Raw genomic sequence first — 14,641 nt, 5'->3', positions numbered from 1 at the left:
CATGGTCGGAGGAGCCTGATAGGCTACAGTCCATGGGGTCACAAAGAGTCGGACACGACTGAGCGACTTCATTTTCACAAGAATATATAGTAAAAGGGCACTTTCAAATAAACAAAAACTTTATGTATCAGCTACTGTGAGGGAATAATGGAAAATATTACATTAGATTTTAGGAGTGGAGTAATACTCTATAAATAGTTCCATTTATATTACAAATTTATAATAAAAAGGCCAAATTTGTAAAAGAAAATACATGTAAATACTTACTCAGAATGTGAAAAGACTGTCTAAGTATACAATTGAAGGTTCAAACTGTTGAAGAAAATGATAACGTTCTAAACTATTGAAACTTAAAAAAACCAAGAAACTTCTCAAAACTCAAATTGAACATCTTTTCACTTAAATTTTACTTCATATATTTTTTAAAGTAAAACAAAAAAAAAAAAATAAACCCCACTATATTCTTAAAACAATATACGGAAAATAAAAGAATTATTTTTGACCAAGGAGAACTATCCAGTACTCTTCAGATCAGACCATCTTAGCTCTCTCTTGTCTCTCTCCAATCACAGTGATTAAAAACCTTTATTCTGCCTATAGGAAAAGCTGGCATAGAAACAAAAAAACACTAAGAAAAAGCAGACACAGGGTAGTATGCTGTAAGGTGGGGGAGGTGCAATTCTATGCCTTTGAGTTTGTAGCTTTTCAGGAATTAGGATGTATTCTCGTCTGGAAAACCCAACGGACAGAGAAGCCCAGTGGGCTACAGTCAGTGGGGCTGCAAAGAGTCGGACACAACTGAGAGCAACACTTTACAAAGTATAACAGAGGACTAGTATCCTCACTACATAGAAAATAAATAAAACTACAAATAAATGAGAAAAAGATAATCCCAAAGAAAAGTAGGTAAAAGTCATGGGCATTCAACAAATAGCCAACACACAGAGAAAAGATGTTTGCATCACATGTAACTAGAAATGCAAATCAGATTATTATTTCACGTTCAAATGACTGGCAAATTTAGAGACTGACAATCTTACTGAGTGTTACTGAGGATGGGGAGGAACAGAGGAACAGGAATTTTCATAGATTTCTAGTGGAAGTTAGCACACATTGAGTATAAGGCATTTACAATATTAACTTGAAGATAAGCATACTCAGTAATCCCAGTAATTTTATTTCTAGGCAAATACTAGAGAAACACTAGTACACATACTCAAGGGACATACACCAGGATGCCTATCGCATTAGTGTTTTGTAACAGTAAAAAGTTGTAAATAATCTAAATCTCTCTCAGCAAAAATAAACCAGTTTACTTAACTGTTAGCTTGTTTTATGGAAGAGGTGGGGAATGTAGAGGTAATAGTGTGAATAAATTCAAACCTGATATAGGGAATAATACCTTTTCCTCTCCCATAATCCACCCTGCAAAATCCAAACTAACCAAACATGGTGGGTAGACAGTGTGGGGCAAGAGTTATGAGGCGACTGATCTCTTATGGTAGGTGGTAGTGGGCAGTGCTCAACACCACCCCCTCTCCCCTCTTCTAAATGCAACAATGATAATATTCAGGTAGATAACTCAATCAACACCTGTAAATACTGTTCATAGCTCAGCCAAACACTTCAGTTTCCTTTCTTGCAAAACAAATACTACTAGTTTCCTCTGCCTAAGTCCACCAATACATTCTCTGAGCCTAATGGTTTTCAAATTTTCCAAAGAGCTTTCATTCAAACGAAATCTTAGATGGAATCTCAACAACAGAAAAAAGCAGAACTGCTCTGGAGGTTGAGATTTGGAACTCCAGAACTTCCTTTGGTAATTGTAACATTTTAGAGACAGTGTAAACCATATATGAAAATTCTTAAGACTCTTATTTTTTGACTACACATAATTTTAAAATGTCAACTCTTCATGAAAAGCTTTGTAGTTCCTAAAGAAACTGTAACAATTAAATCCACTAATGTTCAATTTAGGAGTATAGTTCAATAGCATCCAAGTGCTATAATAACTAACCAGTCTTATCTAAGACTAATCTTAATAGTAAATATTAAACACAAATCTTTTAAATAAGCTCTATATCAATTTACTTATAAGATGCTTATTCATAGGCAAAACATCATGAAAATAAGTGACACAGTCTTTTAAATCATGTTACTGTGGAATTTTGTCAAAATAAAGTGTACTTCATGTCTTCAAGATTTAGAAATGAAGCAAAACCATCTCTTCATAATGAGTGCACAATTGAAAATAAGCATAAATGACTCAGGAAAGGGAAAGCAGTCAGATCCATATATTAGAGTAATTCTTGGATTGTACTGGTGTTCTTCACCTCAAATACATGTCCAAGTATTTTAAATGCAGGTGGATATTATAGGGTTAAAAAAAAATACCTTTGCTGTATAGATTTAATCACTAAAAAGATGAATATTGCCAACATTATTGTGCAGGGATTTCATAGTCAAGGGGGAGAAAACCCCTATCTTTGATTCTTCTACTTATATTTAATAAGTTATGGTTCTTGTGTGCTTCACTAGGGTTGTGGATACTAAGAGGTAAAAGAAATAATTACTAATCCGTTAATACCAAAATCATGCACCCTCTCTCTCCTGAATTAGAAGAGCACAGCTACCAGTTATGTCTGAGTGGAAAATAGAAATGTTTGCCAGGTAGAATAAAACAAACAGGAAATAAGGGAGAGAAGATATCATTGCCAGGAAAGCTAGCAGAAGGGGAATCAGTGGTGATGTTGTCTGAAAAGCAACTTTTATATTAGTAGCTACACTGTTTTACTTCTGATCACAATATAGCATAACAGTACTGGAGTCACCAAAATAACGGGCAAAAATAAACACTTGCTTAGCATTTTCATTAAGCCTTACAGAATAATGCCCAATGTTGAATAGAAAAAAAAAAAAAAAAAACTCACACAGCAATTGAGCATAAAAAATGAAAAAGCATGGGAATTCCTAGGCAGTCCAGTGGTTAGGACTTGGCACTTTCACCACTCTGAGCCCAGATTCAATCCTTGGTCAGGAAACTAAGAGCCGGCAAGCCAAAAAAAAAAAAAAAAGACAATGCAAATTGCTAGAATGTGCACCTAAGAATTGATCTGCAAAACCAAGTAACTCTCAGGATTACTCTGAAATAACTTAAAAATTTTGGTCTCAATGATTACTGTATTAGCATTTGACTATCTTAACAGATTTTATGCACACTGTGCATTGTCTTAATATATGAAAACCACAGTATGCTACCAGTAATACTATTTAGCTACCCAAAACAGACTGTGTTCTAAAATCTTTTATCAAATGCTTTGTCTTATCAAACCAGTTTAATTTCAAAGCACAAATAAAGGCAATTTGGAAGAGGAAATGTGAATATGAGATGTCATTTTAAAATGAATCTAAACTCAAGACAAGGATAATACTTGGCTAGCAAAAGAAACTCAATGGATGTCTTCAGGTTAATCTCAATTAAAACTCAGTTTAATTCAAGCAACATGAACTGCCTGACAGCACTATGAAAAGTAACACCTGACTGAGACCCACACATCTGAAAATAAACCTGACTAAGGGAGAAATCAGAGTTGCAGTCATTTTTGGCTACCCAAACACATTTAAAGTATCTTAAGTAAATATTATGAGTACCATGCCTCAAAATTGGACAAGAAATGTATAACAGAAATCAAGAGGGTTTTTTTGTGGAGGCGGGTAGGAGGGGCAGTGCCGTGCAGCTCACAGGATCTTAGTTCCCTGATCAGGGATCAAACCTGTGCACAGAGTCCTAACTACTGGACCGCAAGGGAAATTCCCAAGTGTGCTTTTAAAAAAACAATCTCCATGGTAAGTTTCCCCAACCTTGCTGAATGTTGAGAAAATCAAAAAATCTAACAACAAAAATTCAGCATAAAACCACAATCCACTTAATCAACATTAAACAAGAAAAGTCTTGTTTTTATTGGGCCAACCTGAAATGACATCTCAGTCATGGTGAATAATTTTATTCAAAATATGAATTTAAAAATTCAATATAGAACCAAGACCTTCTCAAAAGAAGTAACACAAATCTATAACAGAAGTCATCTTAAAAGATTAAAATGATCCAAATCTATGCCATACAAACATCACAAGTTTTCCAAGTTGAAACCCATTACAGGAAACTTCTGGGAGAAAAAAATGCCACAATATAAAGATTCCACTTTGTTTATCTTGCTAAGGATCAGTGTAATGGTAACTACATAAACATCATCTTCTCCCCCAAGTAAATTTCGTATCAAATCTGTATGTCTTCGGATTCATCTACTATTGCACTGTAATGTTGGGAATACTGTCAAGCTGTCCAACAGGATGAGGGCAGCAAATCTTAAAGTCTAGGGATCCCAGAGACTCTTTCAAGCAAGTCCAAGAAATCAAAACTATTTTCGTAATAATACTAGTATTTAGGTCGTCGCTGCCGCCCGGCGCCCGGGACGAGGAGGTGGAGGACGGGAGCGGGCGCCACGGGCCTGGTCTCCGCCCGCCAGTATTTAAAAAAAAAAAAAAAAAAAAAACTAGTATTTATTCTTTCTCAAAGTATCAAAATTTGCACTGACTGGGCAAGAGAAATGGTGGGCAAAGCTGCGGGCACCTCAGCATGAATCATGACACTAGCATCAAGCTAGTCACTATTTTCCTTGTACTCACAGAAGGGGAAAAAAGCGGGGGGTGGGGAATTTCAGTTAACAAAGAAAGTCCTAAAAATTTCATTATACCTCTACCCTTGAGTATACATCTTTTTAATATCCTATTATGGTGAAATGAGAAGTGCTGGCTCTACAGCATGCTCAAGTGTGAGACATGTGTGCTGAACTAGCGGCCACTTTACATGAACACCATTTTTACTTGAAAGAATGACTGACAGACAGTGGTAATTCAGCATTTTCTCTGAAATGAAGAAAGCCTGTTATATACTGAAAACAACTGACAATATTTGTTGCCAATGATAACATTTCACCTTTCAAATGAAAATTAAAATTTTGAAAAATCTGTATCCATCATCATGAGCTTGACAGCTTTCTAATACTTAAAAAAGATTTTTCTGATGAGATCAGTTATATTAAAAAAAATTATAAACACACCATAATCAGATGCCAATATTCTAGAAAGAACTGCATTAACTTAATGAATCAGTATTTTCCAAATGACCAAGGCATGTTATAAAATCATGCAAATGTCAAAGATCCACTATTTACAATGCAAGACAGATCAAATGGATTTTAATGTAACAGAGAACAAAGCTGACAATAAAGTTTCAGATTTCATATTACAATGAATCTTTAAGAAGCTACCTGCTCTGATGTTCTGATAATGTATCAAAGAGGAATATCCATAATGATCTGAAGATATTAAAATAAAATACTCTTTTCCAATACTTATTTGTGTGAGGCCAGAGTTCATTATATACTGCGAACACAGTGCCACACGGCAACAGATTGAATGCAAAAGTAAATAAGAGAATCCAGTCAACATTCAAGGATTTACAAAAATGAAAACTAGTGCTATTTTTTTCACATTAAATTGTTTAGATTTGGAAAATAATTATTTTAATAGAACATGCTATTTAACAGGTAATGGTTTTATCTTTAATGAATTAAAATAATATGCAAAATTTCTTGGTTTTAACTTCTATACAACACACAAAACCCACAAAAGCAAAAAGTCCTTTGGGATCTTGAATTTTTAGATATATAAATGGGTCCTGATAACAAAAACAGCTGAGAACAGCTAGACTATGGAATTTAGATTAGTAAATACTGAATATGGATGTTTCTTTTGCTAACTCACACAGAATTTTTATTTCCATGGCCACAAAGTCCCCTGAAAACGATTTCTTAAATCAGTATAAAAATGTTTTTGGAGTGGATAAGGGGTTAACTAGTATTGTCCTACAGAGTTTGGTTAATACCTCCTTGGATTTAATTGTAACTCCCCTACATGGTTTTGTATGAAATTTTTTATAACAAATATTCTAACTATATCAGATGTTTACGATAACATACAAAGCTGAACTTTTATTTTTAAATAGCATACAAAATAGTAATATGTCACACTGTTTTTATCAAGTCTTTATTTAGGTAACAAGTTGGTTATGTTCACTGCATTGTATGAAACATCACAATATCATACTGGAAAGGTACTATCAGTACAGGGTTGGATCAGAGTGGACAGTTTGAACAACAACCATTTTGCATTCTTCATTCCCTATCTTTTAACAACCCCCCCCAAACCCGGTCAAGGGACAAATAGCTTTTAACATCATCATGTAAAGCACTTTAACTTACAAGGCTAAAATCTAAAGAATAAATAAAATATGTTGTGGCAATAATTCCTTTTAGACCAAAAAATCAGGTGCACAATAAATCGAAATGATCAAGAAAGCTGTATTTAAATGTGTGGCTCTCCAGAAACAGCTTCAGGAAAATGTTACAGAAAATACCATGAATTCCATTTCACACAGGACCAGATGATGACTCATTTCAACTAGACACAAGGGCAATTACATCCTGCTGAAACACAATCTGAACAGATAGGAAAACGTTACAAAGCATCCACAACATGTACACCATGTACAAATGGATACATTCATTGCTTCTCCTCCCCCCACGCTCCTTTTAGATAAATATTTCACTCTTCACGTTCAGCATTAACTGGATACATGCAAAACTCAAAAGAATTCAAGAATTCAAGGTTATTGTAAAAATAGAATTAAACTAATAATCTTCAAGTACCTTATGTGACAGCCACTCCGTACCGTGCCCAATGTTATAAAATGAAAGGTTACTGAACCCATGAAAATATCTCTGTAATATTTCCTTAGATCTAAAATAGATAATTTTAAATGTATTTATAGTCATTTCAATGTGATATTCTGAGCTTTTAAAATAACGTAAACAATTAAAAATTATACCAAATTACACAAAACCTGTTGTATCTTAAAAGCTGAAAAATTAAAACTATAGAAACCCACATGTAAAACAAAAATCACAATTTACATTATAAAGGCAAATTTCATCATTTAAAAAAATTTGCAGCAGTGAGATGTCAAAGCAAATTATAAATAGCCATAAATTAATCCATTTGGTTTCAAGAGATTTTTCTAGTGAGAATTGAAGGATGTAGTAGATACATGCATAAAATTTGTAAGGGTTTATAATATTATTGCCAAATACACTTTATGTTGAAGCAGGCAACATTACAATTTGGACATTATTGGAGAACCCAGTTTGGTAATACAGGTAAAATTGGAAAAAAAATTAAATAACAATTAATAATAAATATAAATCCTATAGTAAATTGCTCAAATGAAATTTTAAGCCACAGAGCTGCAAAAGGCTTCCAACTTGGTGAACTGAAAAAAGGAACATCTCATACAGTTCTTTACTCTTACATGCTTATATGTTGTGTGCCTTAGTTAAAAAAAAAAAAATGTATCTTCAGAGTACAGCTAACTATATTCCCATGCACCTCAGGCATATTCGTTATTTGTGGTGAAATAACTCCATTGGTTTCTAGGGTCAAAAGTTCAATACAGATGTAACCAGTATGTCTGAGGCTGGCAAAAATACTGTAGTACAGGCAATGCTACAAGTGGCAATTACCGGAAAACACAAATATGAACAAATGATGGGAAATGCTAATGATTTTCTGCTCATATCACAAAACGCTGGGAATCCACAAGAATATTTTTCCCTTGTATTGAAGAAAATTGTGATTAAAAGTTTTTTCCCCCAATTTTCAGAATCAAAAGCATTTTAGAAGGTTTATAAGGCTACCATGGGTCTTCTAGATCTCCAGCACCCTACAGGAAGAGAAAAGGAAGAATATTATTACTATTTACCTACACCACTTCCAGGCTGGACTGAATTTCAAAAGAAAACAAAATCAGATGAACAAGTTACCTTCCTTTCTTTGTCTGAAAAGGTACTTTTACAGAGAGAGTTGTGTGTATTGTATACTGTGTGTATACACACATGGATCTATCTAATATAGATAGAAAACTGGTTGGGTTTTTTCCTCCCCTTTCCACCAAATGACTTCCTCTTTCTCAAACCACTTAAAAATATTCTGGCATTGGAAAAACAGATCAAAACATCAGCTATATACAAAGATTCCAAAGCTTCAACTTATGGTACCTTAAGCAACTTTAGACACATGATAAATATAAAACATGAAAAAGCAAAGTTAAAATGTTCTACATACACAATTGTTTTAAAAAATACTCTAATGTGACTTAGTTGTTTGTATTTTAAAAACTCATTTTAGCAAAGTCAAGCTCATATCTGCCACCACTATTTAAAATATCTTATACTTCTTGCATTACTAATCTCTGATGAACACTTCTAGCAAAACTCAGTCTTGCAATCTTTAAAAAGCTCATCATGACAACCTTCTGACATGTTTACATGTGTTCATACTGTCCAAAGATTAATATTTTGTGTCACAAGGGGGTTAAGAAACAGAACAGATTTACTGTGAGTAACCTAGACTTCTCAAAATTTTTTTAATTAATGAAAAATGCACCAAACCAAAAGTTTTCTAAGTTTTATATAGATACAAATGAAATTCAAATTATTTTTCCAATATACCAAACCTGGTTGTTTTTTAAAAAAATTAAAAATAAGTACAACATGCATAGGTTATTCCACATCACATGCTTTATTTGGACTTAAACATTTATAATTTCATTCTAAACACTTGGTTGACATACATTTGGATGTATGTAGTTAGGCTATACAGAATATACAAACCAAAGCTGGATGAATAATACATAGGTTTTTCAAAAATGATGTTTCATAAAGGATACAGAAAAAGGAAAAATAACCACACATCTGGAATCTCAGAACTACTGAAAAATAAAACTACAGAGAGGCAAAATATAAACAATTCCAAGAACACACAAATTATCATCCTTGAAAAAAGAAATTACAGGACAGCATCTGCCATTCTTTGAAGAACTAAAATTACTAAAGAAAACACAAATTCATTACAAAGCTAACTATGAACGTACTAATATGTGAAGCAGTATAATTCTACATTAACAATTTTTTCCACAGTATAAAGTAATCTTGCTAATCGGTAATTTCTAATCCTTTCCTAGTATGAATTTAACTACTGACTTTAGTAACTGGTAGCCTCATTTCTGGCATACAATATGAAATGACATGTAATTTTATTAAATTCAAAGTACTAGAATATAGCCAATTTTAAACTATCTGATAAAGATGTATGCAAAGGCCTTCTGAAAAAACAAGGCTATAATATATGAATATAATAAAACTAGTTTACCAAGATTTCAAATAACAAAATGGTTATATAAATGCATACATTATACTTCCTAAGAAAAAAACCATCAAATCAAAGATCACAAAAGTATTACCACAAAGTAAAGTCATAACTTTTCACCACTCATCTTTGTCCCTGCATCTTCGGTACAGCTGTCTAATTCAGCAAGATCGCTTTTTGATTCAGTATGGCTTTCCTGCATTGCCACTGTGTTTCCAGCATCACTGTTCGAAGAAGCAGCTGTAGCAGCTTGTTCAGCAGGATTTTCTTCGCCCTCTACTTTAGCTAGCCTGTAACTAGTCAGCATCTCCTCCAGAAGTTGTCGGTAGTTTCCCCTATGATTAATTCTCATTTGCCTGAGAGCTTCCACCAATTTCCCCTGTGATCCACTTTCCTCTGCTTCATCGGAGGCCTTTTTTTAAGATTCAAGACCCCAGTGTCAGTAGACAAACTAGGATATCACACGTATTTCACAACATATCACAGCAAAACACTCATTTCTCTACCATGAGTAATATAGTCTAAGCATGAGAACATTTCATTAAGAATCAAGTGTTACTGTGTCAATTAACAAAAATTTCCAATCGAAATACCTCTAGTTATTTTTAGCAAATGAGCATCATGAACTATTAACGTCTTATTTTACATTGATAAATGTAATCTGAAATTTACTTGCTAGCAAAATTCAACAGCAACACAGCATCTCCTAAAAGCAACTGACTTCAAAAGAAAATAATAGGCTATAATTATTTAGTAACTAAAGGAAATTAGTGTTTAAAGCAATAGGAAAGGACAGAAAGCAGGCCATTAGAACATTAGTTTCTTCATTTCTGCTGAATGACAGGAAGGAGAAGAGAAACAAAATGCAGTATTATATAAACTAAATTTGGGGGAATTGTAAAATTTCTGTGGATAAAAATTTTACTTATTTTTTGTCGTCAAATATTTTACTAAAAATCTCTAGATTAAAATCATTTTAAACATTATAATAAAATATGAATATTAAACTACTCAATTTTTTTTATATTTTACCGAATTTTGTAAAACTGACAGATTTCTCCTATAGTAGCTACTTAACCTTGTTTGCAGAACAAACTCTAATATCCAAGCTGATCATACTGATACGCTGACAGATACAACTCAACCTTATATGTGCCTCCTGACATGATGTGCTAGGGAGGACAAAGCTATGTCTTGTGATCTTGCCAAAAAATGTTTAATTAAGCTAATTCCCAATATAATAAGAAAACAGGGAACACAGAATTATGTGAAAAAACACCACAAGGAAACTATCATATGATCCAGAATATAGGACATCCTATTAAAAGCTGGCTTAGACTTATTTTCAGTGTTAAGGGTAAAAACAAACTGGGAGCTTAGTTAAAGGCTTGCTTAACATGCTTGACCGGTAACAACTGGACTAGACCATGTAACAATTTTAACAGTCTTTCTATGGACAACTGAGAATATGTGGACTTTATATTAGATGATATTAAATTTATTACCAATTTTCTTAGGTATAATAATATAGTAATTATGATTATGTAAACAAATGTCCTCATTCTCAAGAGCTGTGTGCCAAAATATTTAGAGGTAAAATATTTTATCAGCACTTTGCTGTCAAAAGTTCAGTCAGTTAAAAAAAAAAAAAAGGCCAGGAATGTACACATAGAGCAAAGAGAGCAAATATGGTAAAATGAAGATGTCCACTATGACCATTTCAATTTTTCTATACGTTTGGAAGTTTTCACCATAAAATGTTGGGAAAATAAAATACAAAAAGGCTACTGATATAGATCTGATACAAACTCTTAACCATCTTTGGAGGTTGTTACTCCGTAATTCTATAACAAAGGTAATATGACTATAGCCATATAGTAAATGGCAATGCTTATTATTAGAAACATGAGAGCACTTGAGTATTTTTTTTAAGTGTAAAAGCAAGAGATAATACTGTGTACAGCATATGTTTTATGTGTAGGCATATGTGTGCCCATATTCTTTAGGATATTACATGTAAAATGCCTAGGAAGAAAGGAAACACAGCTATATAGAAATGATAATAATGGGTGATGAAGTTTCAGATGCTTTGACTACTCCAATTTTCTACATCAAGCATATTAACTATCAAAATAACTTTTTTTTTTTAATTTGCAAAATTTAGTGTGTGGAGAGAACATAAAAAAATACGGTCTCTTAAGATTTTTCTCCCCCCATTTACCTTTCTTTCCGTACTAAATAAACATTATTTCCCTAAATACAGTTTCTAATTTGAATCCATTCAGGAAAGGTTAAGATGGAACAATGAGTTAAATGCTTGCTGATCATAAACCTTATCAATTTTTAATCAGGTCTTCCAAAAGGAAATTTTCTATTTGAGAGTGTATCACAAAGAACTTTTAATGGAAGGTATAAGACTCCTCTCTGCCCTCCAAATAAAAAGCCCTCAAACCAACAACTACCTTTGACAACTCCCTTGGACACTGAAACAAAATCAAGTGGACAATAGAGAACTCAACCCTGGTTTCACATTAGAATCACCTGTAGAGTTTCTAAAATTATACAGATGCCAAACTCCAAGCCATGGTATTCAGATTCAGTGAGCTGGGATGATTTTCTTAAAGCCTGAAAGGTGATTCTGATACACAGCAAAGGTTGAGAACGACTGATAAACCGTCTTACTTCCCTGAGCTGATTGATAAGGTTGGATCAAAGCTGTTATACGTGGATGTATCTCACACTCCATCTGACATCTAGATCATCACAGTAATCATCTACATTTCTGTGAAGGGCTACAGTAGTGGTAGCTGGGGAGAGAGAAGTAGTTGCTTTATAAAAAGCACACTAAAACCCAAACTCTAAATTCAATAGGAATGGATTTACAATAGCCAATTGAAAAGAATTTGAGTTAATGACCACATTTAAGTCATTCTATATTATAGCAAATTACATTTTCCTATTGTGCTAGACATAGATAGGTGAAACCTTTCCATTTCATCTGATGTTTCAAAATACTGTTATACAACAGTCATGGATTTTCATTAATATCAGAAAATGAATCTATTGTTTAGCTGCACCTTCTTTACCTGAACTCACACAAAAGGTACCTCAGGTTTACACCTCTATCAGAGCAATTCATTTCACCTTGCAACTGTTGACAAGTCTCTCCAGTTGCACTATAAAATCTTTTAGACAAAGATAATTTCTATTCCTTTCTGTATCCTCCCAACCACCTAGGGATGAAAAATTAATGCTTGTGCTAAGAACTTAATATACATAATTTCATTTAATCCTTGTAGGTACTCTATTATAATAGATACTGTAACTCTAGTTTTTATAAGCGAAGAAACTAAGGCACAGAGAGATTTAAGTTATTTGTCAGGATGACAATGCTAGGAAGTGACAGAGCTCAGATTTGTCTACAAGTGTAATCAACATCAATGTCCCTCTGAATGTTCTTCTGACTACATTACAGTAACAGTTTTGCAGAGTAAAGCGCCTCATGTAAATAGATGCTTACTAAATAAATAATTAAAATTATTGTCGAGTTGGACCACAAATTATTTCATATTGAAGTCTATAATGTATTTTCTTATAATAGAAAAATTAATGAAATTACAGGACAAAAAAATCATATTAGATGGGACAGTTTAAATTAGTCTGCAAAATAAATTTAAGACAATTACAGACATGGGGATTTAGGACTCTTCCCTCAGATTCTGTTTTTAAGGTTTTACTGTCATCTAGACTAACTCAGCTTGAGAATCAAATTTCCCATTATGAAAACACTGCCTTACACTAAATAAGACCCAGATAAATAGATAAATCAAAAAAGACAGCAAAAGGTGGGTAGGGAAATCTAAGCACATTTTAAAAATAGAATTTAATTAGCTAAAATTCATCTGCAGCAATTTTTTAAAAACATAGTCGCCATAAGTGAAACTCTTCCAATAGTGGAGAAAACTTAAGGAATGCTAGTACAGATATTTACTGTGTGGTTTTTTCTTTTTTTTGGAGTCCTCATCCCTGCTTGTCAGGTAAAAATAATCTTAAGAAGATTCTCAAATATGACTTCATGAGATACAATTAAGAGTGACTAATAAAGAATCTAATAAATCATATATCATCTCCAAGTATCGTGTAAACTTCAGTCAATCCGAAATAATTTTAAAGAGTCACTTAAAATGGTAAAGACCAAAGCTATGAGGAGTATGTCAAATGACACCTTAAAAAAGTGACTAAAGTTAGTGTGTTTTCAAACAGTTTAGGTAGATCTTCCCCATAAAAAATGCTTTGACAAGTGAAAAAGTAAATGAGAAACAATTTATTAAAAAAACAGTATTCACAAAGTCCTAAAACTGTGATATAAAAATATAATTGATCTATTTGAAATAAAATTAAAAAGATTTGTCTATAAAATTTAGTAATGTGAAAACAGAAAAGGAAGATTTTGGGGGGCTTTAGTTTTCTTTCCTTCCATTCTCAAAATCCAAATACCTTAAATTTTTTAAATTAGAATAAAAGTGTGTATTTAAATGAAAAATAACTAATAAGATACTGGGCTTGACTGCTTAATCTCAACAAGTTTATAAACTATTCATCAAAAATGGAATATTTTAAGACAACTAAACATGAGAATTGGAAATGATTTTTCTTACATGAGAGAGGTGGGGTATAGACACATATGTAACCTCTAAATATCAGAGAGGCTGCATGGAAAGGTATAAAAGGAACAGATGGAGGCACTCGGACTTACGCTCCAATTCTAGCTACTCAATTCATCTAGCTCTGCAGCCTGGGCAAACTACTCCTTTGCACCAATTCTTAGTCTTCTCTGTAAAGTAAGGATGCTGAGTTACCTACATAGTATGTAGATACAGTTATGCAGATATGGCTTAGCACAAGTAGGAGTTGGGAAAATACAAGTTCCTAAGAATCATCAACTTATATAGCTATTTGATCACTGGTATAATAATTCAAAAGTATTTTAAGTCTCCTTTGAGGGAAGAACTTAACCTTTTGGCGTGAAAAATATAAAGCTCAAATAATAAACTTTCTTACTCATGAGCAACCTCAAATTAGTTTTTAAAATATATGACTTAAAAATAATCTTAGCATACAACTATAGAGAAAGAAACAGAAATGTTCCTTATTTAACTAATATTTACTGAGCTCTCAACATATACCAGACACTGCTAAAGGAGCTGGGGAACAGCCATAAACAAATTGAACGAAGTCCCAGATCTCAAAAGAATTTAAATTAGAGTTATAAAACTAGACTAGCATTTTTTAGATAAACAACAAGGACCTACTGTAG

General features: G+C 33.0%; 1 protein-coding gene across 6 annotated transcripts in view; it reads right to left on the bottom strand.

The window, feature by feature from the left end:
* Window positions 1-14,641, bottom strand: part of PPM1B (protein phosphatase, Mg2+/Mn2+ dependent 1B) — a 316,707-nt gene that overhangs the window by 726 nt on the left and 301,340 nt on the right. For 4 of the 6 annotated variants that reach the window (XM_024998314.2, XM_024998317.2, XM_024998318.2 and 1 more), the window contains one exon: window positions 8,675-9,736. In XM_024998314.2, the coding sequence (XP_024854082.1) occupies window positions 9,431-9,736 (306 nt within the window). In that variant the 3' untranslated portion in view covers window positions 8,675-9,430. 6 annotated transcript variants of the gene reach the window in all.

This window comes from Bos taurus, chromosome 11 (genome assembly GCF_002263795.3).
Source record: "Bos taurus isolate L1 Dominette 01449 registration number 42190680 breed Hereford chromosome 11, ARS-UCD2.0, whole genome shotgun sequence".
Taxonomy (NCBI): Eukaryota; Metazoa; Chordata; class Mammalia; order Artiodactyla; family Bovidae; genus Bos; species Bos taurus.
This window is presented reverse-complemented; position numbering and strand designations above follow the sequence as displayed.